General features: G+C 45.2%; 1 protein-coding gene across 2 annotated transcripts; it reads left to right on the top strand.

The window, feature by feature from the left end:
• Positions 1-1,107: 1,107 nt before the first annotated feature.
• Positions 1,108-24,671, top strand: CRYM (crystallin mu). Of its 2 annotated transcripts, XM_003812083.6 has the most exons (9): positions 1,108-1,719; positions 2,371-5,135; positions 5,633-5,786; positions 7,618-7,680; positions 13,315-13,416; positions 15,466-15,649; positions 21,035-21,156; positions 21,850-21,934; positions 24,349-24,671. In XM_003812083.6, exons 2-9 carry the CDS (start codon positions 4,966-4,968, stop codon positions 24,411-24,413), a joined length of 945 nt encoding a protein of 314 aa, XP_003812131.1. In that variant the 5' UTR covers positions 1,108-1,719; positions 2,371-4,965; the 3' UTR covers positions 24,414-24,671. The 2 variants fall into 2 exon arrangements, with proteins under 2 accessions (XP_003812131.1, XP_034795795.1); XM_034939904.3 differs by lacking the exons at positions 1,108-1,719; positions 24,349-24,671 and adding an exon at positions 24,190-24,318 and having other exon boundaries at positions 4,814-5,135.

The following is a 24,671-nucleotide window of genomic DNA, read 5'->3' as shown; positions in this document are numbered from 1 at the left end:
TGTGCCATAGGTGAGTACCTCACTATGGTACAGCTCTACCCTGCTGCCATCTTCACTGTGGTAGTGGCAGAAGTCTAGGGGGATGTAAGTAATCACCTCCTTCGCAGGGTCTGTTAGGGGTTAGCAGGGAACTTCCAGAGGCTCAGGCACAGGAGCTTACATGGCCCCCAGGCTTGTCCCAGGACAAGGTCTCAGGGAAGGGCAGGGAAAAGAGATTTACACCAGCTTTCTCAATACTGACCCCTGCATTACTAAAAAGTTTATTAATCTTCTTTCTGTTAAGTCATAATTATAATAATAATTTCATTATTTTAATAATAATAAAATAAACCTCAATAACACCTAATATTTAATATGCTACTTATTAATAATACTTATTATTGGAGGCTTGGGACAATTAGTTCTCTGTGCCTCTGGTCTCAAAAGAAGTGATGCAACCAAGACTAGTTTTCTCAGTGCTACTTTACTGAGGACCTGGGTGATGTGAACCAAAGCTTTATAAGGAAGATGATTTGAGATGATTTGCAGAGTTGTCCTGTTTCTACAGGATTCACTGGAGTGAATTCCTATTATTGAGGTTTCTTATTTTGTCATTGTTAAAATAATGAAATTACTATTATAATCATGACTTAAAGAAGATTAATAAACTTTCTAGTAATGCGGGAGTCAGAAATAAGATTTCTATTTAATCGGGGCTAAATTCCTGAATTTACTATGGAAGCAAATAAATACCTGGCTTTCTTATTTCATATCTCTTTTAGTTGATGAGTATTTGGTTTTGCTTTTTTTCTCCTTGTTAAAAAAAAACCACACAATTTATAAATTTAGACAAGAAGAGACTTTCTTATACGAGGTTACAGCCTGCAAGGTGGGATCCTATGCTGGGAAGCACGCTGTATTATTCCGTTTTCATGCTGTCTATAAACACATGCCTGAGACTGGGCAATTTACAGAAGAAAGAGGCTTATTGGATTTACAGTTCCACATGGCTGGGGAGGCCTCACAATCATAGTGGAAGGCAAGGAGGAACAAGTCACATCTTACATGGAGGGCAACAGCAAAGAGAGAGCTTGTGTAGGGCAACTCCCATTTTTAAAACCATCAGATCTCGTGAGACTCATTCACTATCATCAGAACCACAGGGGAAAGACCCGCCTCCATGATTCAGTCATCTCCCACTGGGTCCCTCCCACAAGATGTAGGAATTATGGGAGCTATAAGAAGAGATTTGGGTGTGGACATGGAGCCAAACCATATCACATGCCTTGGCCAAGATCAGAGACAGGCACTTTGAAGGAGGAGGGTTGGGGTAGGAGCTTTATGCTCAACAGGTTGGCTAAATATACATATTCAACAGGTGAGAGAAGAAGCTATGAATATTCATGAAAGTGGTCCTGATGCATGTGTATTTAACAAACATGCATGTTACATACAACTCATGTTCATTTTGGGGTGGTTGCAACATTTAAATGTATTACAATTCAGCCTGATACGTCAAAAGGTCTTTTCAGGACATGAAGGCATGCAAGTGTGCAACCTCTGTAAGTCAGCCAGAACCATCCTATAGTCGGTAGTCTTATCAGGAGAAAGTTACTGAAATCAGTCTCTTGTCCAATCAAGCTGTAGTTATGGCTGGTGGAACAAGGGGTCGGTTAGTCAATATCTGTGATTTGGATGAGTTGTAATTGTTTTAATATTGCATATCTTCAGCCGGGCACGGTGGCTCATGCCTGTAATCCCAGCACTTTGGGAGGCCAAGGCGGGTGGATCATCTCAGGTCAGGAGTTCGAGACCGAGACCAGCCTGGCCAACATGACAAAACCCCATCTCTACTGAAAGTACAAAAATTAGCCGGGGGTGGTGGCATGCACCTGTAATCCCAGCTACTTGAGAGGCTGAGGCAGGAGAATCACTTGAGATCATGCCACTGCACTCCAGTCTGGGTGACAGAGAGGGACTTTGTTTCAAAAAAAAAATTTATATATATATATATGCACATATATACATATCTATATAGATACATAGATACATATACATATCTATATAGATACATAGATACGTATATATGTATATACATATATGTGTGTGTATATATAGAGAGAGAGAGTGAGAGAGAGAGAATCACTCTGTTGTCCAGGCTGGAGTGCAGTGGCACGATCTCGGCTCACTGCAACCTCCACCTCCCTGGTTCAAGCAATTCTCCTGCCTCAGCCTCCTGAGTAGCTGGGATTACAGGCACATGCTACCACACGGGGCTAATTTTTGTACTTTTTGTAGAGATGGGGTTTCATCACGTTGGCCAGGCTGGTCTCAAACTCCTGACCTCACATGATCCGCCCGCCTTGGCCTCCCAAAGTGCTGGGATTACAGGTGTGCCACTGCGCCCAAGCCATGTTCCCTATCTTCTCTGAGCAGGGCTGGGGAAAACAAAAACAAAAACAAAAATATTGCTTATCTTCAAGCCAGTGCTTGTTTAGCTGCTGGAGAAAACAAAAACTCTGTGGCAGTTAGAACATAGCTTTTTTCTTTAAGTGTAAGGGTGCATGACTTAACCCTTCCTGGCATGGCCTTAGATCCTGTTTATAATTTGTTATCGTATTGCCACAAAGAGTCTGTTCTGTCAGTCTTGTGATCTCTGTATTAACATTAAGGCTGCTCAGTTGTGTCTAAACTCTAAAAGGGAGAGGATGTAATGAGGCATATCTGATTTGCCATCCCATCATGGCTGGAAACTAAGTCTTTAAGGTTTTTCTGGGGTCTGCTTGGCCCAGAGAGGGTTCATTCAGTAGGTGGGGGGCATAGGATTTTATTTTTAGTTCACATTCACAAAAACAAAGGGCCAAAAAAGTCTTACTGTGTCACACAGGCTGGAGTGCAGTGGTGCAATCTTGGCTCATTGCAGCCTCCGTCTCCCGGGTTCCAGCAATTCTCCTGCCTCAGCCTCCTGGGTAGCTGGGATTACAGGCACCCGCCACCACACCCAGCTAATTTTTGTATTTTTAGTAGAGATAAGATTTTACCATGTTGGCCAGGCTGGTCTCGAACTCCTCACCTCAGGTAATCCACCCACTTGGGCCTCCCAAAGTGCTAGGATTACAGGCGTGAACTATCATGCCAGGGCTATATGTCTGTGCTTTCTAAACCCAATAAATGTGATGTAATATTAATGCTAACAGCACACGTGATGGGCCAGAAACATTTCTATAAGCCCAGCGTCTCTGGACATAAATTTCTAGGGATGGTGAACCGAAGAAACAAAATTGTGTCATTGAAATCAGCTTTTCCCAACCACCAGTGTCTTCTCTCTCTCTCTTTCTCTCTCAGTGTTCACTTATTACATGGCTACTCTGTGCCAAGCACTGTTGCTAAACACATTATGTACAATTTCTCATCTCATTGGTACTGATTTTGACACTTACTCATCCACTGTCTTTTATCATGATGTGACCATTTCCTACAAAATGCCCTATGTAGCTTCCAACCAAAATACCACAAAGCACAACTTCAGCAGTCCTGCCTCTTGACCTTCTCCCAGGCTCTGCTCTCGCTCATCTGTTCCATGCTTTGCATTGGCAGAAGACCCATCTTTCTAAATGCTTACTCTCTTGGAGCATGTAATTTCTTTCCTAGGAATCACCATTCTCAGCTGCCTGACTCCAAGAATAGTTCTCAGTTTTATCTCCTGGTGCTCCTAGACCTCAGCACCTTATTCCAGCCTAACACGTCTGGCAACTCACTGTTCCCAGAGCTATTCAACATGCCTTCCACCTCAGGGCTTTACTTGGCCTGTAATGCCCTCTTCCTCTCTTTCTGCCAAAGTAGCTTAATGATTAGGAATATAATTCTGAAGTCCAACCATGGGCAAAGCCAGCTCCTCTGCTGACTTGGTGGATGACCTTGAACTAAATTTCTTCCCTTTTCAGAGCCTCCAATGGACAGTAAAACTAATAACAACACCTCCCTACCTTAGAGGTTGTTGTATAATTAAATGAGATAATATACATAAAGTGCATGGTGCAGTATCTGGTACACAGTAAAGATCAATAACCTGATATTATCATTGTTGTCGTCACTATTATTATTTCAGACCTTGGTTTCTCCCCACTCTTTCATGAAGCCCTTATCTAACCACTCCAGGTCAAAATCATCTCTCTTTTCTTTGAATTAACTTACTTTTCCTATCACTGATTTGATGACTAGGATTTAATGCCTTAAGCTTTACATCATTCCTTTCCGATTTTATTTCCCCATCTCAGGTAAAAACTCCTGGAAGAAAAGATCCTGCAATTTGGCTTTTTGTGAGATGGAAAAGATTACACCTTGCCCTGCAAACTTCCCCCCTTTAAAGGCGAAGGTTTGTTAGGTTAGTTAGCCTGTGACAAAACTGTGTGTTCTTAGCAATCAAAGGCCAGACATCTGGGGGTACAGTGGGGAGGAAGACTAGGATAAGAGACTCTAGACGGGGACAGAATTAAAAGGAAAAAAAAATTAAATAAGCCTCCGTCTCCTTTTATCTCCTAGCAGTAGGCAGTAATTTAATAAATAAAGGAGCCCCGTTAGCGTTTTCCCTGTCCATTCTTTCCCAGGCACGGTGACCTAGACAGCAGCAAAAAGCGAGTTAATAGGGAGGGGTTAGGTAGGATGCAAAAGTCAAGGAATGTGGCTACAGCTGATTACAGGAACTGAGAAAGTGGACCAAACAATATTGACTTCCAGCACGCCACCGCGATGTCCATCTTGGGGAATCCGTTCCTGGAAGGGACCCATCTCGCCCACCCTTAGGGGTCGAGGTGGGCGAAGCGGGAGGAGAGGGCTGGCGGGGCGGGGCGGGGTTGCTCCGCCCCCGGAGGCTGGGCTGTGACCAGCAGGCGGCTCCACAGCGCAGCGGGCGCGCTCATAAAGGGCACAGCCGAGGGTACGTGGATCGCGGTGCGGAGACTGAGGTTAGAAGGCACAGGTGGCGAGATGAGCCGGGTACCAGCGTTCCTGAGCGCGGCCGAGGTGGAGGAACACCTCTGCAGCTCCAGCCTCCTCATCCCGCCTCTAGAGACGGCCCTGGCCAACTTCTCCAGCGGTCCCGAAGGAGGGGTCATGCAGCCCGTGCGCACCGTGGTGCCGGTGACCAAGCACAGGGGGTGAGTGAGGAGGGTCAGGGTCAGGGGCAGGAGAAACTGGAAAGGGGGGAAAGGAGGAGCAGGAAGAGGAGGGGTGGGAGAAGGGAAGAGACGGCTTGCCTAATCGTTGCTAACAGCTGCCACTTTTAATAGGCGCTACCCGGTGTGCTAAGTGGGCGTTTTACAGGTGTTACCTTGTTTATTTCAGCACACTCTCCACCTAGGGAGGTATTGATGCCACCATTTGATTGGTGGAAAACTGAGACTCAGAGAGGTTAAGTGACTTACCTAAGCTTACACAGCTACTAAGTGGCAGAGCTGGAAAGGTTTTCTGATCCAGAGCCAGACTTCTGAACATACTGTGCATAGTGTCTAAGGGAAGGGCAGAGGGATGCGGGGGCTGGAAGAGGGCCAGTGGGGTGGTGAGGAAGGAAAGAAAAAGGAAGGTATATGGATACTTTCTAAGAGACCCCAGCATTGATAGGAAGGGGCTGAAGCTGCTCCCTCTCTCCTTGTAGCTACCTGGGGGTCATGCCCGCCTACAGTGCTGCAGAGGATGCGCTGACCACCAAGTTGGTCACCTTCTACGAGGACCGCGGCATCACCTCGGTCGTCCCTTCCCACCAGGCTACTGTGCTACTCTTTGAGCCCAGCAATGGCACCCTGCTGGCGGTGAGCAACTTCCTGTCCCGGGGTGGAATGGGGCCCCTGGGCCCAGATTGAAGCTCAAAAGTAAGTTCTCCACAGCAGGGGGAGTCTTGATTGTGACTACACGTGCCCCTCTGCAAGTGACTGGATACCAGCAACAGTGAAGGTTATCTGTGTCCATGTATCTATTTCTAGGACTGCCTGAGGATGCATAACACGGCACCAGCGCCCACTGCTGCCTCAAGCATGTGACAGTGTGGAAATAATAATCTTGTCATTCTTGCATATGTCCTTGTCCTATACTCAGTTGCCCCAAATACACAGCTTGAATGAACCCATTAGCCAAGGGAAGACTTACTTACTGAATCCTTGTCGACATGGAAAAGAAGGGGTGTTCTATAATCCCTGGGAGTCTTCAGAGGGATATACGGTGTGACCTGTTTTAATATCTAATCATAGTTTCAAAAGGTAGCAGTAGCTTGTGTTTATGGAGAACTTTTTAATGCATCAGGCACTTTTCTAAACATTTCACATTTATTAATCCTCTTAATACTTAAAACTATTCTATGATATGGGTAATATGATTACTCCCACTTTATAGATGAGGAAACCGAGTCAGAGCAACTATGTTCAACTTACCGAGGTTTATGTAACCAACAATTAGCATGGCTGGACTTCAGAGCTGCTCAGTCTAAGTCCACGGTCCATAGGTCCAGACTCTTCTAAGACCACCGCCATTTTAACTGCTACATATTGGGCACTTATGTGCTAAGAAGGAGACGCTGATCACATTCAATTCTGCGAAATTCCTCTATGGGTGTTTTTATTAACTCCCCTTCCCCCCAGTTTCTATTGAGGTCCTTGAGGCTCAGGTTAGTAGAGTCACTTTGCTTGAGGTCACACATCTGGTTAGTGAAAGACTCAAGAATCACTCCTAGGTGTGACAGTTAACTCTTAAGGTCTGTGCACTCCAAGCTGGGTCTTACAATGTCCTTCATTTTCCCCTGAATTTCTGGATCGCCAAATAATCTGGCCGTTTAACACTCCTTTGAGAATATCTAGCTTTCCCCAACTTATACTCATCCAATGGAGATGGCATTCATACTACCTGCCAACAGCGGTTCCCTAGGGGGGTAGAACCCAAGGCTTTGAAACTAGATGACAGCTGAATCTGCTCAGTGACTTGGTGATTCACTTCCTCATCTGTAAAATGAGGTTGATGATGCCTATTTTTTGATGATCAGCTGAGATGAATAACAGAGAGAGGAGTGCAGAGGATGGTTTTTACTAGTGAGGCATAATTTTCAACCTTCGCTGTGTATCAGAATCACCTGGGCTGTCTGGGTCTCACTCCTGGAAGAGATACAGACTGGGTTAACCTAAGGGTGGTATCTGAGCGTCTTCACGAAGCTTTCCACATGTGCAGCAGGAACGGAGAGCCACTAAGAGTTTCATGGCCCTTGTCCAGATATCAATTGGCAACCTTCTCTCTCTAGTTCCTTCTTAATTTGGTGTTTTGAGAATCCTAGGGCAAGAAAAGAAAATGGGCAGTTCTTGAGGGCTCACCATGTGCTAGATGTTTCCAGATATGCCAGTGCATTTAATCCTCACAATAACCCTCTGAATGGCCGGCATTATCTTTTTTACAGGTGAGGAAACCAGTGCTTAAAGATTAAAGTGTTTGTTCAAAGTTGCATATCTCGTAAGTGGAGGAATCGGATCCAGGTCTGACGCCAAACCCATGCTGTTTGTAGGATGCTATAAAACTTCCTAAGCTAATATTTTAGAACTGTTTCTTCTAATTTATGCAGTGGACAGGGGTTCCCCTTGCTCACTGTCTCTCCTTTCCTCCAAGGTCATGGATGGAAATGTCATAACTGCAAAGAGAACAGCTGCAGTTTCTGCCATTGCCACCAAGGTAAGATGAATGGCTGGCTGTACCATTAAGGTGAGCTGTCAAGTGGGGTCTGGTGTCTCAATCTTGAGAGACTAAAGGAGAAGTGGGGAACTTATTTTGGTTTCCTGTTGGACATAGCTGGAACTCCAGATGTCAGATATATCAGTAATTCACGAAATTATTAGCTACCATTTAATGTGCATGACCAGATTTCAAGTACCTTATGTGCATAATTCTCAATCTTCCCATCAGTCTGGAAGAATAGAAATGAGAAATTATCTCCACCTTCCAGGTCAAGGAATATGGCTCAGAGAGCTTCTGTGAATTGCCCAGGATCACACAGCTAATAAGTGCTAGAGTAAGAATTTAATACTTGACCTCTCTGGCTTCCAGGACTGGCTTCTTGTCCCTGTACCACATTGCCCCTGGTAAGACAGTATAATTTTCCCATAGACCAAAGCTAGTACTACACAAGAGGCTGAGTGAACTGAACAGATCCAAGCCAGATCCGTGTATTCATTCGACAAGTATTGACTGGGTTTCTATCATGTGTCAGGCACTGTTCTAAATGTTAGGGAAATGGCAGTGAGAAAAACAGAGGAGCACACACAGGGGAGGTAGACAATACCAATAAAAAGGAAAACACAGGCTGGGTACAGTGGCTCATGCCTGTAATCCCAACATTTTGGGAGGCTGAGGCAGGCTTATCACTTGATGTCAGGAGTTGGAGACCAGCCTGGTCAACATGGTGAAACCTCGTCTCTTGAAAAAACACAAAAATTAGCTGGTCGTGGTGGTGGGCGCCTATAATCCCAGCTACCCGGGAGAGTGAGGCAGGAGAAACGTTTGACTCAGGAGGCGGAGGTTGCAATGAGCCCAGATCGAGCCACTGCACTCTAGCCTGGGCAACAGAGTGAGTGTCTTAAAAAACAAAACAAAAAGGAAACAAAACAAAACAAACAAAAACATCTTTTGAGTTTAATAATGTGTTAAATAGTAATAAATAATATGTAATTAAATAATTAGTACATATTAATAAATGATTAATAGCATGCTTAGAATTTGCTAAAAAATAAAACCAACAATAATCCAAAAAGCCACATAACATGTTAGGTGAAGATAAAGCAGAAGTGAGAGTATTGGAGAAGGTGTCACATTTTACATTATCCAAGAAAGGCCTCCCTGAGAAGGTGACATTTGAGTCAAAGCTGAAAGCAGTGAGTTAGCGAACCGTGCAAAAACACAGAGGGGCACTCCAGGCAGAGGGAACAGTAAGCAATGGGGGTGATGATGTTCCCAAGCAATGTCAAGGCATCCTATAAGAAAAACAGCATTTTTAAAAGTTAGAGTTAAGAGGATGAGGCTTAGGAAACAGGGTGTCTGTGGGAACGATTGGAGTCTGGAGTCTTTCACATTAAATGTGGAAGTACAAGGTCTTGGGACACTGGTTTTCCTAAGTTATTATAAAGGAAATGTGGTAACCCAGGGAAAGTTGCAGCAGCAAAGACCAGGTGTTCAGGTTGTATGTCGAGGTTTTCTAGATACCTGCTGGGGAGGGAAGAATGGGAGGATTAATCTGGTAATTGTATGCGAAGGGAGTAGACCAACAGCACCCACCTCAATGAACTGGTTTTTAGTTATATCCAGACCTGACTCAATTGAAGTAATCAAGGACTCCTTGCTATGTTTGCTGGTAATTTGGGAACAGAATGAATCTTGGATTACTGTCATTTGTAAAGAGCTTTAGTCTTTTTCAAACTCATTTCCAGCCCCTTGTCTGGACTACGAGTTTCTGTGAGGAAGACAGAGAAAGTATTAATGGCCTCATTTTACGCATAAAAGAATAGAAACGGGTTTCCTGAAGTCATACAACCAGGTTCCTGTGGGTCCTTTTGAGGCCACATGGTCTTGTCCCAGATAAGAAGTTTCCAACAGAAGCAAGCTATGCAGCAGCATTAGCTAGGGAAGTTTTTAAAAACTCAAATTCCCATGCCTACTGAATCAAAATCACAGAGTGAGGATCAACCAGGTCTGGAAACCACACTTTTGTAGACCCAGCCTGCAATAACACTGCTTTGTTGCATTAATAAAAATCTGTGCTCCCAGAAGAATCAAGAAGCCTTGGGTTGACACTTCAAAGTTTAGACACTTCAAAATTTAGGCTGAAACTTCACAGCTTTATTTCCAGGGGCTCAGATGAACTGTTTCAATAAGGAACAAAGGGTCTATTTTACTTATTGCCTTGAGAGTAGAATATTTTCTTGTCCATCATTTCTCTTTTATTTAGGGCTCTTGTTGGGGAGAATAAGTATACGGAGCTCTAGGGTCTGATGAACATAATGCATTTTTTGTGCTTGGGTCTCACGTAAGCTTCATTGAAGCCTCTGATATGTTTTCTCAAGGTGACAGTATATATTAGGGTTTAGCACTGACATGCATTTATTCAACAAATATTTGAGTGTCCACCAAATGCAAGGTTCTACGCTCAGCATGGGGTAAGCAAAACCAGATACAGTACTTGCCCTCATGTAGTACAGGGTCCAGTGGGGGAGGCAAGATATAGTCCAAAGATCACATCAATAGGCTGGGCGCAGTGGCTCACGCCTGCAATCCCAGCACTTTGGGAGGCTGAGGCAGGCAGATTACCTGAGGTCAGGAGTTCAAGACCAGCCTGACCAACATGGAAAAACCCCATCTTTACTAAAAAAAAAAAAAAAAAAAAAAAAATTAGCTGGGCATGGTGGCGGGTGCCTGTAATCCCAGCTACTTGGGAGGCTGAGGCAAGGGAATTGCTTGAATCCTGGAGGCGGAGGTTGCAGTGAGCCAAGATCACACCACTGCACTCCAGCCTGGACAACAGAGTGAGACTCAGTCTCAAAAAAAAAAAAAAAAAAAAAAATTCACACCAATAAATATGAAACTATAACGCTGACAAGTGCTGTAAGAGTGTAAAGCAGTATGTCTTGATCTAGCCTGTGGCTGTGTCTCTGTAAGGGATATTTGAGCTGAGATTGAAGGATAATCAGTTACTTGTGAGGGGGAGAGGGGACAAAGCAGCCTAGCATCCTATGGCAAGGAATTAATTCATGCAAAGGCCCTGTGGTTGAAGGAAGTACATGAGCTTGGGAAGCTGCAAGGAAGCCAGTATGGCTGGAAGACAGGAAGTGCAGGGGAACGTGGCATGGTGGTATGAGAGACGGCTTTAGAGATAGGAGGGCCAGACCATGCAAGGCCTTGGCAAATGCAAATGAAACAGACTTTCAGACTCTTTAAATGAGAAACCCAGCAGATTCATATACATGAACTTAATAACCTGCATGCTTATGAGAAAAGATTGAAGTGCCACTAATGCTGTTTAATAAATCTTATAAACATATGATTAAAAATCGGCTGGGTGCAGTGGCTTACACCTGTAATCCCAGCACTTTTGGAGGCCGAGGCAGGTGGATCACTTGAGGTCAGGAGTTCGAGACCAGCCTGGCCAACATGGTGAAACCCCATCTTTACAAAAAAAAAAAAAAAATTAGCCAAGTATGGTGGCACATGCCTGTAATCCCAGCTACTCGGGAGGCTGAGGCACGAGAATCGCTTGAACCCAGGAAGCAGAGGTTGCAGTGAGCTGAGATCACACCGCTGCATTCCAGCCTGGGCGACAAAGCGAGACTGTCTCGGAAAAAAAAAAAAATTAAAAAATATCAATTATCACACTATTACCAGGGCAACAGATTATCAAGTAAGACAACCAATTAGAATTACACATTTAGTTTAGGAAGTTGAAGGTTATTTTTATGGGATACTGTAACAATTTCTGAAGCTCACTTGTACTTTCAAGAATAGATTCATATTAACTGAGAACAGAAGAAAATGGTAACAATTAAGGAAAAAAATCTAATTATCCTTATCAGACAGCAACATAAGATTTCTAGTCTTGTGGATATTATCATTTTGAAACCTTTTCAAATCAGAGACGTTAAACTATATTTTATGGCACAGAATGGTATCTCTCCTTCGGTAGCTGCAGGAGATAAAATTAATTCCTAATATTTCAGAGATGCTGTTTTGCTAGTAATTAGTAGTTAAGAAGACTTTTCACTTTTTAAATATTATACTCCAGAATTCCAGTGAGTAGCATTTTATAAAAGAACAGACCACAGGGAACTCAAAGTTTACTAAATGGAATAGAGAAAAGGCAGAAGAGGGTTTTATTTAATACATATGGTGTCGAGGGCCAAGTGATGTCTTTCCTGTATGCCAGTGGTTCTCCACTGAGCATGAGTTTGCCACCTGCTCCAGAGACATTTAGGAGTGTGCAGACATTTTTAGTTCCCACAACTTGAAGGGGTGGAAAATGCTACTAACATCTAATGGATAGAAACCAGAGATACTGTTGCACATCCTGTAATACACAGGATGGTGCCCCTCCCCAATAAAGAATTGTCCAGCCCAAATGTTAGTAGTACCGAGGTTGAGAAGCCCAGTGCTACTTCTTGTAGGTCATAGTAGGTATGTACCAGTTCTGTGCAAATAAGACTACCTCTGTCCTCATGGGGCTTAAAGACCTGTAGAAGAAAATCTACAAACAAATAAGTGCTATGGCCTGGTGCATTCTATCAAGGAGGTCAGAAAGGCTTCATTGGAGAGGTGGCACTGGACATGAGTTGATCACAGAATCCTGCTCTCAAACACAGACACCCTCAGGAGATGCCACAAATGCTAATTCTACATTCGTCTTTAGAGGAAGACAGAGGCAGTGAAAAGATCAACAGAGTTGGCCCAGCGAATATAGCTAGAACCCTGGGAAGGAAGGGCTCACAGAATCCAGGCAGCTCTTAGAAGCAGCTCAGAGCTCTGAGAAGTGGGTATGGCTGAGCATGTACCTGAGATATGAAGAAAGGACATGGGCTTTGGAGTACGGAAGATGGGACTTTAGAGCCACACTGTGCCCTTCGATAGTTGTAAGACCTGGCTAGGTGCGGTGGCTGACGTCTGTAATTCCAGTACTTTGGGAGGCCGAGGTGCGCAGATCACCTGAGGTCAGGAGTTTGAGACCAGCCTGGCCAACATGGTGAAACCCCATCTCTATCAAAAATACAAAAATTAGCTGGGTGTTGTGGCGCACACCTATAATCCCAGCTCCGCGGGGGGCTGAGGTAGGATAATCACTGGAACCCAGGAGGCAGAGGTTGCAATGAGCCAAGATCGTGCCACTGCACTCCAGCCTAGGCGACAGAGCGAGACTCCATCTCAAAAAAAAAAAAAGAAAGAAAGAAAGAAAAAGAAAGAAAGAAATAATTTTAAAAAGTAGTTGTAAGACCCAGAGCAAGTTCACCTTTCTGTTACCAGGGCAACCTCAGTCTCTTCATCTGTAAGAAGAAGATAATAGGAGTCCCCAACTCGTAGGGCCAATGTCTAGACTAAATGAGATCATGGGGGCAAAGCATTGGCATACATTAGCTGTTCAGTGAAGCCTTCTTCCTTCTTTTCCCACTTGACACAGGGGAAACTAGACACAAAAGGAAATTCTCTTGATTGCCTGCAAGCTCTTGAGGGAGGCAGAAGAGAGGGCAGAAGTCACCTGATACTCAAACCATCTTAGTGTTGTACCCATCTACTAGGGTCTCCCTTGACCTTTGCCACTTCATTTCTCTCATATAGTTTCTGAAACCTCCCAGCAGTGAAGTGCTGTGCATCCTTGGGGCTGGGGTCCAGGCCTACAGCCATTATGAGATCTTCACAGAGCAGTTCTCCTTTAAGGAGGTAAGTCCAGGGGTGGGGGTGGGAGAGAAGAGGGAAGGGGGTGGTCCTTGACCTGTCTATACTGCTTCACTGCACCACAGGTTATTCTGAAATAATTAAGTTGTGAGCCTCATCTAGACCATTCTTGTATCTTCATGACTTCCCAGAAGCCCTGATGGAGGGGATGGAGGATAAGAGTCAGGGGAAGATCTGATTAACTGTTTCCAGTCCTCAGTTCAGAAGGCGTTTGTCTGAGGATACAGCAAGCTTACTCAGTTAAAAGATTCTATTATATCTCTTGTATACATTCAGTTGTCCTTTTAGCTCCTGTCTATTATGTTTTTCTTAGGAGAATCCAGAGTTTTTAAGTATTCAAGGTTATGGATCAAGAAACTGGGTGGGATGAGACCTGGAGACCAGGAGGCCACAGCCTCTCTCTTTTGCAGTCTCCATACTGGTCCACCTTCCCCCCACTGCGTCTCATGCTTCCCCCTGGGAATTTTTGATGCTATTGTTATTTTATGTGTGTGTATGAAAGGGATGGAGCCGTTTTAAAGTATGATTTAATGATGAAAATAAAACCACTGCCTTGGGAAATATAGACCATTAGGTGAGTGCAAAAGTAATTGCAGTTTTGGCCATGACTTTTTTTTTTTTTTTTTTTTGAGATGGAGTCTCACGCTGTCGCCCAGGCTGGAGTGCAGTGGCATAATCTCGGCTCACTGCAACCTCCATCTCCCGGGTTCAAGTGATTCTTGGGCCTCAGCCTCCCAAGTAGCTTGGATTATAGGCGCCCACTACCACACCTGGCTAATTTTTGTATTTTTAGTAGAGACAGGGTTTCACCATGTTGGCCAGGCTAGTCTGGAACGTCTGACCTCAGGTGATCCACCTGCCTTGTCCTCCCAAAGTTCTGGGATTACAGGCGTGAACCACTGCGCCCAGTTGCCATTACTTTTAATACAAGGAAGAATACAAAAGAAAAATGCCCTTTCATCTGTTTTCAAAGACAGTTAAGGTTTTCTGATCTTCCCTCTTCAGCTTTTTATAACATAGCTTTAGTCACGTTAGATATGCACCATTTTATATCCTCTCTTACTGAATGTTCTAACGTCACTTTTCAGGTTATCTAATTTTTGCATAAAATTTGCATAGTCTTCTATCAAGAAGGGTGAAGAGGTTAACCATGCACTTCCGGCCGGGCAAACTGTCCTGTTTTTCACCTTGCTTGGTGAACTTGCTTAGACATAAAGTTTGTTTCCGTATGTATTATATTTCCTTATGAGAAATTCTGTAGGCCTTATTTTCAGTTGACGGGTGACAAGCCCTTGACCCAAACATTGAAACCTGTCAAGCAAGTCGGCAAGTCCCCAGCTCCTGGTGAGGCCGCTGCCCCACCCTCCAACCCCAGCACCTTTCAGGATTCCAGCCATAGCTACCATTCTTGGCCTTTTCATTGGCTGTGCCATTTACCTTCAAACTCGTCTGATCTTGAATTTCCTAAGTATTCTTCACCGATCAAGTTATTCCATGAAAAACATTATCATAAATAATCCTTCATATGAATCTCCCACCCATTACAACTCCTTTACGGGGTCTCAGACATAAAGTGTGAGTTCCACACAGACTTTGCCAGTTATATTTCCATTTTACAGATGTGGAAACTAAGGCTGAATGACATGAAGCAATTTCAGGAAATAGCAGAGTAGAGATTGGTTCCAAGCCTACCTGGCTCCAGAACTTGCTCTGCTAATCATTATGCTATTAATATATAATAGCTATGAAGTCACTGAGGCTGTGCCTCTTGGCCTAGAAGTGAAATACTTCCACTCATTTTAAAAGGGGAAAGTGGTAGAGAACGCTGATTTTCAAATACCTGGCTAGGTGTCTAAGTTAATGCTGTACCCCTGATCAAATGCCATTCTCCATGGGGAATGATTTAGGAGTGATTTAGATAACCACCGACCCCTATGCCAGAGTAGTTCAACTTTCCCTTCGCATCCCTGGGCTCAGTGTAACATAAGCAGCCAAAAAATGGCGCCAATATCCTTCTTGTTACTCCCAATGAAGGTGAGGATATGGAACCGCACCAAAGAAAATGCAGAGAAGTTTGCAGACACAGTGCAAGGAGAGGTACAGGTCTGTTCTTCGGTCCAGGAGGCTGTGGCAGGTGCAGATGTGATCATCACAGTCACCCTGGCAACAGAGCCCATTTTGTTTGGTGAATGGGTGAAGCCAGGGGCTCACATCAATGGTAAGTAGAGTGGCTCCATAAGGCATGATGGGTGGTGGCCAGGCTCCTCTCTAGACGGGACCAGTCGACTACATTTGCAGAGCCAGTTTATTCATGCAGAATGCCTAAGCTATTTAAGGGCCTTGAAAACATGTGAGATTGAAAAAAACAATATTTGGTTGGGTGCAGTGGCTCATGCCTGTAATCCCAGCACTTTGGGAGACTGAGGCAGGTGGATTGCTTGAGGCCAGGAGTTTAAGACTAGCCTGGTCAACAGGGCAAAACCCCGTCTCTACTAAAAATACAAAAGTTAGCCAGGCATGGTGGCTTGCACCTGTAGTCCCAGCTACTCATGAGGCTGAGGCATGAGAATGGCTTGAACCCAGGAGGCAGAGGTTGCAGTGAGCCAAGATTGTGCCACTGCACTTTAGCCTGGGCAACAGAGAGAGACTCTTGTCTTAAAAAACAAACAAACAATATTTGCTCCAAAAAATGTAAAAGGGAAATTACAAACCTGAAACTAAAGAATATTTAATGTTCTATAAAATGTAAATTTTTTTTCTTTTTGGGGGACAGGGTCTCACTCTGTCGCTCAGGCTGGAGTGCAGTGGCGAGATCTCAGCTCACTGCAACCTCTGCCTCCTGGGTTCAAGCAATTCTCCAACCTCAGCCTCCCGAGTAGCTGGGACTACAGGCATGTGCCACCATGCCCAGCTAATTTTTTGTAATTTTTGGTAGAGACAAGGTTTCACCATGTTGGCCAGGCTGGTCTCGAACTCCTGGCCTCAAGCAATCTACCCACTTCAGCCTCCCAAAGTGCTGCGACTGATTACAAGTATGAGCCACTACGCCTGGCCATAACATGTAAAATTATGGCAAATGGTAATTCACAGCTCAATTCTAAAATGTGATGAAATTTAAATCAGAAAGGCCAAATGAGTCACTTTTTCTTAACACTAAGAATTATAAACCTTTAAATTTCTTTTGTACTGTAATTTTTTATGTGACATGTATATGCTTTTTAATATGTGTGATAGGATGAGGGGCAGGAGAGGGGGCTCTAGACATGAGGGTGCCTGGGGCCTCTGTAGACCTTCAGATGGCCCTGGGTGTTATAGCAAGAGCTGGTCTACATCTAATACTACTGCAGGTGCTGTCATGAATTCTTTGTATAATTCTTTGTATATTAAATGACATTATTCTATGTATAATGTCATTTAATACTTATAACCAACTTATGAGGCAGGAACTATTATCATAAACATTTTATAGGGGGATAAACCAAGGCATAGAGAAATTATATAACTTTTCCAAAGTCACAAGTTTTTGTTTGTTTGTTTGTTTGAGATGGAGTCTCACTCTTGTCACCCAGGCTGGAGTGCAGTGGCATGATCTCGGCTCACTGCAACCTCCACCTCCCACGTTAAGTGACTCTCCTGCCTCAGCCTGCCGAGTAGCTGAGATTACAGACACACGCCACCATGCCAGCTAATTTTTTTGTATTTTTAGTAGAGATGGGGTTTCACCACGTTGTCCAGGCTGGTCTCGAACTCCTGACCTCAAATGATCCACCCGCCTCAGCCTCCCAAAGTGCTGGGATTACAGGCGTGAGCCACTGCACCCAGCCCAAAATCAGAGGTTCTTGATGGCAGAGCTGGGATTTGAACTGAGGCACTCTATCCTCAGAGTCCAAGCTTTAAATGATACTCATGATTGCCTTCCAACAGGAAGACTGGATTCTGGTGAGCAGAGCAGGCAAATTTTAGAGGATTTAAAGATGGTCTTGGTGCCCTGTGTTTTAGTGACAAGCACATGGTGTGAACTCAGAAGCTAAGAGCTTTGCACACGTGGGCAGATGAGCCGGCGAGAGCCAAGTCAAATGATGACGCATTCAATCATACATGCTGACTGAATCTCTACCGTGTGCCAGGCACTATTCTAGATGCTGGGGATGCCACAATAACCAGGCAGTCAAGGTCACTGGTTTCATGGTGGTTAATTTCAGTGAGGAGAGATAGACAACAAACAAACACATAGAGGAACTAGATCGTTCTGGCTAAAGATGAGACCGGAAAGAACAAGGCCCTGGGTGATAGAGGCTGGTGGTGGAGGTGGAAGGTAGAAGCAGAGAGAGGTGTTTTCAATAGGGTTATCTGAGAAGCTCTCTAAGATGTGTTTTTTGAGCTGTGACCTGAATGAGGAGGAAGAGCAGCCATGCCAAGAGCTGAAGGAAAGGCATTCTGGGTAGAGGGCACAGCAGATGCAAAGGCCTTGAGTGTGGAAGCGAACATGGCGTGTTTGAGGAATGGATCAAAGTAATTTGAAAGTCTCGGGCTGCATGGGACTGGTGGTCAGACTGGGTCCAGGGAATGGGTAAGAGGTAAGTCAGGGCTGAGTTTATGGACAATAAGACCATTTCTGGAAGGACCTGGGAAATCAAAAGGAACCAGTTCATGGTGAAATGGGTTTCCAAGGCTGCATCTTCAGAAAGATGGACTTGATTTTTTTTTCAGCTTAAAACAACACATTATTATCATCTCACAGTTCCTGTGGTTCAGGAGACTGGGTGTGGGTAGCTGGATCCTCTGTGCAAAGTCTCACAAAAAAGAAATTGGGCAACATTCGGGCTGCAATCTCATCTCATGCGCGGGCGTCCTCTTCCAGGCTCCCATGGTGTGGCAGGATTCAGTTCCTTACACTGGAGGATGGGGGGAGCCCCTTTCCTTGGGGCCATTCTCAGCTCCCAGAGATGACCCAAATTTCCCACCATATGGACTCTCCATCCTCACATCCAGCCACAGACAATCTCCCTTATGTTGGATCCCTCTCTCACTTGGAATCACTCTCCAGGAAGGGATGACTTGATTTTGAGTCAAGGCATCTCTTCTGTTTTCCTGGCCCAGGGACAAAATTGGTTTATGTGTTCACAGAGGCAACACATACATTTAAGAAAAATGTGTCACAAGCGCAGACAACAGGGAAACACCAACAACAGATTTTACTTAGTTTACAGCTCAGCGGAGGGACAGGCCCAGTTCCACCCTCCCCCATGCCTCCCTCCTCCTGCCCCCACACCCTGTCAAGCCTGTCTTCGACCCTCACTCATTTAGCCCCATCACAGCCAAGCCAGAGCCTTGTTTGAGTCAGGCCTCTCTCTCTTTACTGCCTGGCCCACCTCCATCCGCCTGAGTGACCTCACACAACCCTTTGAGAACTCGCCCCGCTCATAAGCAGTGGTTGTGCAGGGGAAATAGTCCAGTGAGAAGGAGTGGTCTGAGAAACGGGGGTTTTGTTCCCACCAGCTTATGATTTATTTACAAGCTTCCTTAGCTAGTGCTTTGTTCTATAGAACTCTCCGCACAAACAACCTTCAAGATGGACATTTTTACACAACTCTCTTTGGAAATTAGAATGAGGGAGAACAGAACAGGCGGGAACAGAGGGAGAAAACTGGGTGGCAGTGGAAGAAGGCATATAAATGCTGTCTTATATTTGTATAAGGCTTTATAGCAGTTTTCAAAGACTAGCCAGCCAGGGGCTGGATCCAGCCAGCAGATGTGTTTGGTTTGGACCATAGAGTAATCTAAAACTCAAGCAGTGACATATGCAAATAGATTTCCTGTTTCTCTTCTAAGAAAACAACTGGGGCATATCTGGTAACAGTGGATCTACATTCACACGTGGTAATGATTAGCTGGAGCTGAACAATGACTGTCCCCTTCGGAAGGGCTTGCTGGCTTCTCCGCCCCTCAGTCTCCACCACATCTAATCCAGTCCCTCTGACCAGCTTTGTTCATTTTCATTACCTCCCTGGCCTTGCAGGCATTTGGTGGCAGCCTCTGCATTCTCCTGTGTCCTGGTGCCAGGGGGCGTGACACCTTGGATTCATCATTCTGGTCCTGGACTCCATAGAGGATGTGACAGTTCAGGGCCAGGACGGAGCCAGTTTTCTTTCTGCCGAGACTTCTCCATGACCCTGACACTGAGTTTTTGTTGTTGTTGTTGTTGTTTTTTGTCATGAGTTAAGAGAGAACCGGGGGTGAGGAGAGGGAAAGGGGCATAGTGGCAGGCACCTGTGTTCCCAACAGTTTGGGAGGCTGAGACGGGAGGATCACTTGAGCTCAGGAGTTTGAGGCTGTGGTGAGTTTTTGTTTGTTTGTTTTTTGAGATGGAGTCTCACTCTGTCGCCTGGTTTGGAGCACAGTGGCACAATCTTGGCTCGCTGCAACCTCCAACTCCCAGGTTCAAGAGATTCTCCTGCCTCAGCCTCCCAGGTAGCTGGGATTACAGGCGTGTGCTACCATGCCCAGCTATTTTTTGTATTTCAGTAGAGACAGGGTTTCACCATGTTGGCCAGGCTGGTCTTGAACTCCTGACCTCAAGTGAACCACCCACCTCAGCCTTCCAGAGTGTTAGGATTACAGGCATGAGCCACTGCACCCAGCCTGTGGTGAGTTCTGATTGCACCACTACACTCCAGCCTGGGCAACAGAGTGAGACCCTCTCTCCAAAAAGAAAAAAATAGATATTAAAAGAAGTGGTTGAGGGTAAGGAATGGGAATGATGGAGATCAAGAGGAGAGTGGGGTGTGAATAAGCACCAAGTGATGTCTCTGTTTCGGGATTTTTGTGAGGAAGGTGTTCCTGTTAAGCAGAAGAGGTGTGAGAGCCTAGGTGCTCTCTCAGACCTAGATTCACCCATCAGATCCTTAACCTTGGCAAACACCTTCACTTCTTTGAGCCTCCATTCGTGCATCTGCTAAGTGAGAACCAGACTTTGAAATGTACTTGCGAGAACCATAAATAGTATGTGCAAAACATCCCACAGAGAGTAGACACCCTGTAAATGAATGCTAGGTTGTCTCAAAATCTTTTAGCAATGAGGTGGGATATAGAATAGAAAGGCAAAATGGTAGGTAGTTTTTTTGTTTGTTTGTTTGTTTTTTTGAGATGGAGCCTCACTCTGTTGCCCAGGCTGGAGTGCAGTGGCATGATCTTGGCTCACTGCAACCTCCGCCTCCCAGGTTTAAGCAATTCTCATGCCTCAGCCTCCAGAATAGCAAAGACTACAGGTGTGAGCCACCACGCCTGGATAATTTTTTGTATTTTTAGTAGACACAGGGTTTCACCATGTTGGCCAGGCTAGTCTCAAACTCCTGGCTTCAAGTGATCTGCCTGCCTCAGCCTCCCAAAGTGCTGGGATTACAGGTGTGAGCCACCACACCTGGCCTATTTCTTAATAAGTATTTCGTCCTACTGATTGGGAGAGCATGGCCTGGGGAATGAGGGGGTATTTTGAATCTGAGTGTGTTCACGAGTCCTTTGTTCACCTCTCTCCTGTGATTTGGGCTTCTTAGCAGCCTTTGGCACTAATCCTGGGCTTAGGGTCTGTTTTGCTGTCTCTTAGCTGTTGGAGCCAGCAGACCTGACTGGAGAGAACTGGATGATGAGCTCATGAAAGAAGCTGTGCTGTACGTGGATTCCCAGGAGGCTGCCCTGAAGGAGTCTGGAGATGTCCTGCTGTCAGGGGTGAGGCCCTTCTGACCCCAGTCAGGGCTGCCACCTGGCTGGCCTCACCTGGATCCCAGGGTTTCATTAACTTCCCTTCCAGTTTGGTCTGCTCCAGACCTCAGCCACCCCACCTCCTTGTAGGGGAAGGAGCTCCTAAACATTTTGCAACCCTCTTTAATCCATTCCAGAAAAATATGGGCATTATGGGTGGTGACGTGTGTGTTCCTGGAAGGAGAAGCTCAGTGGATTTTATTTTTTTGCTGGGCTGTCCTCTAAAGAAGTGGGTTTGGAAGCTTCTTGCAGCCTGGAAACCTTCCCAATGTGGCCAACATGATAAGACTGTGTTGCCCACCTTCTGGCCTCATTTTACGGTTATAATCGGCATAAAACAAGAAGGGAGCTGCTGGCATGCATGTTCAGATAACAGCATGTCTATTTCCTCACTGACACAATGATCTTGGCAGGACAGCTCCCTGAGCACCAACTCGAATCTCTGTGTTTATGGTATCACAAAAGCAAATGCCACCCCAAAAGCATTTCGGGGCCAGCCTCCTCCCTAATATCATTCAGTGTACAAAGGATCTCTCTCTTTTTTTTTTTTTAATCAAATTTATCTCTTATCCAATTCAGGAATTTCCTGGGCTGGCTTCAAAAGCCAACCCTGCACAGACTTTAGCTTCATGCCTGGGTCAGCGTATGTTTGTTTCCTAGGCCGAGATCTTTGCTGAGCTGGGAGAAGTGATTAAGGGAGTGAAGCCAGCCCACTGTGAGAAGACCACGGTGTTCAAGTCTTTGGGTAAGATCCATTGCTCCCTGGGCACAAATCCAACTAGCGCACAAGGCAGGTTCACCCATTGGTGGAAAGAGCAATGAGTCACCAGACTCTGCAGCTGAATCATTGTGCTCCATCATTCAGGTCAATTATTTACATGGTTTAGCCTAGTGCTAAGCCCATGAACTCTGGAACTGAGCAGTCCTGGGTCGGAGTCCCTTCCCCGCCACTCAAAGGCAGGTGTCCTTAGGCAAGTGATCTGACCTCTGTAGGCCTCAGTTTCCTCACCACCTGTTACCATTGAGGATTAGGTGGGATTTGCATATAAAATGAATCAGTTCGGTGCAGATCTTGATGAAATTCAGAAGGTACCCTTCAGAGGTGGAGGGGGCAGGGGACAAAGATGTTAAAAGACAGGAACCTTAAGGGAAATGGCAGAGACCCAACCTGAAAGAGTCAGATGGAAAGTATAGCCTAAGCCCTGTTCATTCCCTCCTTCCCTACTCTCCCACTTGCTGCTTTGAGGAGGGCTTCCATGGGGAGCCCCCTACCACCTGAGTTGTATGGGGTACCTTATAGAAGCCCAACAAAGGATGGGCTCCCAGTGGCCAGTCTGTCCCTTGCCCCAGGTCCTCTTCCACCCTATGAGATTGAAGGAAACAGAAGTACATGGGAACAGGCTGAGCTCGGTGGCTTACGCCTGTAATCCCAGCACTTTGGGAGGCCAAGGTGGGCAGATCACTTGAGCTAAGGAGTTTGAGACCAGCCTGGCCAACATGGTGAAACTCCATCTCTACTAAAAATACAAAAATTAGCCAGGCGTGGTGGTGCACATCTGCAATCCCAGCTACTTGGGAGGTTGAGGCAGGAGAATCACTTGAACCCGGAAGGTGGAGGTTGTAGTGAGCTGACATCATGCACTCCAGCCTGGGCAACAGAGCAAGACTCCATCTCAAAAAATAAATAAATAAAGTACATGGGAACAGAGCTGATACACCTAAAACACTGAAATACTCCCAAACTGGTTGGTAAACAGTTGCTATCCTGAGCCTCTCAAGAGTGCCCTCTGTCCCCCTCTCATGACCTTCCATACTTCGTGATCAAGCAGCAAAAGAGTAAATGCCTGGCAGAGCATCAGGAGCGCTCTGGCCACCCAGAGCCCATGCCATTGGTTAAGTATCCATGCCTTGCAGGTTGGTAAATGTCTTTAAAATCTCTCATGCACTGGAAGACAAAGGCAACACAATTTTATCTGGAGCCTGGTTCAAAGACATCACATGGATCCAGTTTTGTCTGAAAACTTCAAAGGTCACGGCAGATCAGAGGTCAGCCAGCCCCTACTTAAGGAGCCAAAATGCTGCAGAAACTTGTTCTGTCCTTTTTGGCAATTTTTGCTTTCTTACTTTTGGGGATCAGTTTATTGGTGCATCGTTTCATCTAACAGATGCGTATCAAGCACCTAATTATCTGTGCTGGGTGCAGAGGTTAAGGTATCTACCAAAATTACAAGACAAAGGGGAGATATCAAAGGATGCAGCATTCAAACTGGACCAAGCGTCAGAAAACTACAGTCTTTGGGCCAGACCTGCTCTGCTGCCTGCTTTTGTGTGGCCTATGAGCTACAAATGGTTTTTAGATTTTCAAATGAATGGGGGGAGAAAATATTTCATGATGTCTGAAAATGATACAAAATTCAAGCTTCAGTCCCATCAATAATTTCACTGGAACACAGCCCACAGCCAGGCTCTTTTGTTTACCTGTTGGCTGTGTTTTCTACTCTAAAGGCAGAGTTGAATAATTGTAATGGAGACCCTGTGGCCCACAAAGCCTAAAGGATTTACTGTCTGACCCTTTTTGAAAAGTTTGTTCAGGCCAGGCGTGGTGGCTCATGCCTGTAAGCCCAGCACTTTGGGAGGCCGAGGTGGGCGGATCGCCTGAGGTCAGGAGTTTGAAACTAGCCTGGTCAACATGGTGAAACCCTGTCTCTACTAAAAATACAAAAAATAAAAATAAAAAATTAGCCAGGCATGGTGGCATGCACCTGTAATCCCAGCTACTCAGGAGGCTGAGGCACGAGAATCACTTGATCCTGGGAGGCAGAGTTTGCAGTGAGCCAAAATCGCGCCACTGCACTTCAGCCTGGGCAACAGAGCGAGACTCCATCTCGAAAAAAAAAAAAAAATTAAAAAAAAAATTTGCTCAGCCCTGAGCTAGATTTAGAAAGATGCACAATTTGTTGGTGGGTGTTTCTTACTATCATATTCTCTGCCCCTTTGCAGACAATTGAAGCCTGAGCTCATCTCTGGGTATCAGTCCCTGTTATTCCAATAGGCATTGGCAACATGGACATGTATCAGGAAACTGCCAGCCACGGGGCCTGGGTTGTTTCAAGAAAAGTTGTTTTGACCAAAGGCGAACCAAATTTCTGTCTATTCTAGGAATGGCAGTGGAAGACACAGTTGCAGCCAAACTGATCTATGATTCCTGGTCATCTGGTAAATAAAACAAAGGAACTTGATGTTGAGATGGATGCTTGAGGAATGTTGCTGCTGGTTCTCATAATTTCTAGAGTAAATGAGGGAGTCCAGTCCCCAGTGAACTCTCCTTTTGTGCTTATCATGTTTTACCTTAAATGCTGAGATCCTCATTTATGTTTGTAGTTGGAAAGCAAAGCTAGGTAGCCATTTCTTCTGTTCTACCAAGTTATAATAGCATTCATTTCCCTTTATATTTCCCTGAAATAAAGCACATTCCAATTGTG

The sequence above is a fragment of the Pan paniscus genome, chromosome 18, assembly GCF_029289425.2.
Source record: "Pan paniscus chromosome 18, NHGRI_mPanPan1-v2.0_pri, whole genome shotgun sequence".
Classification (NCBI taxonomy): domain Eukaryota; kingdom Metazoa; phylum Chordata; class Mammalia; order Primates; family Hominidae; genus Pan; species Pan paniscus.
This window is presented reverse-complemented; position numbering and strand designations above follow the sequence as displayed.

Excerpts from the sequence above, each read along its gene's own strand:
- CRYM (XM_003812083.6), top strand. The coding sequence starts at position 4,966 with ATGAGCCGGGTACCAGCGTTCCTGAGCGCGGCCGAGGTGGAGGAACAC. Across the intron at positions 13,417-15,465 it reads AGCAGTTCTCCTTTAAGGAG|GTGAGGATATGGAACCGCAC; the intron begins GTAAGTCCAGGG and ends CTCCCAATGAAG. Across the intron at positions 21,935-24,348 it reads CACGGTGTTCAAGTCTTTGG|GAATGGCAGTGGAAGACACA; the intron begins GTAAGATCCATT and ends TGTCTATTCTAG.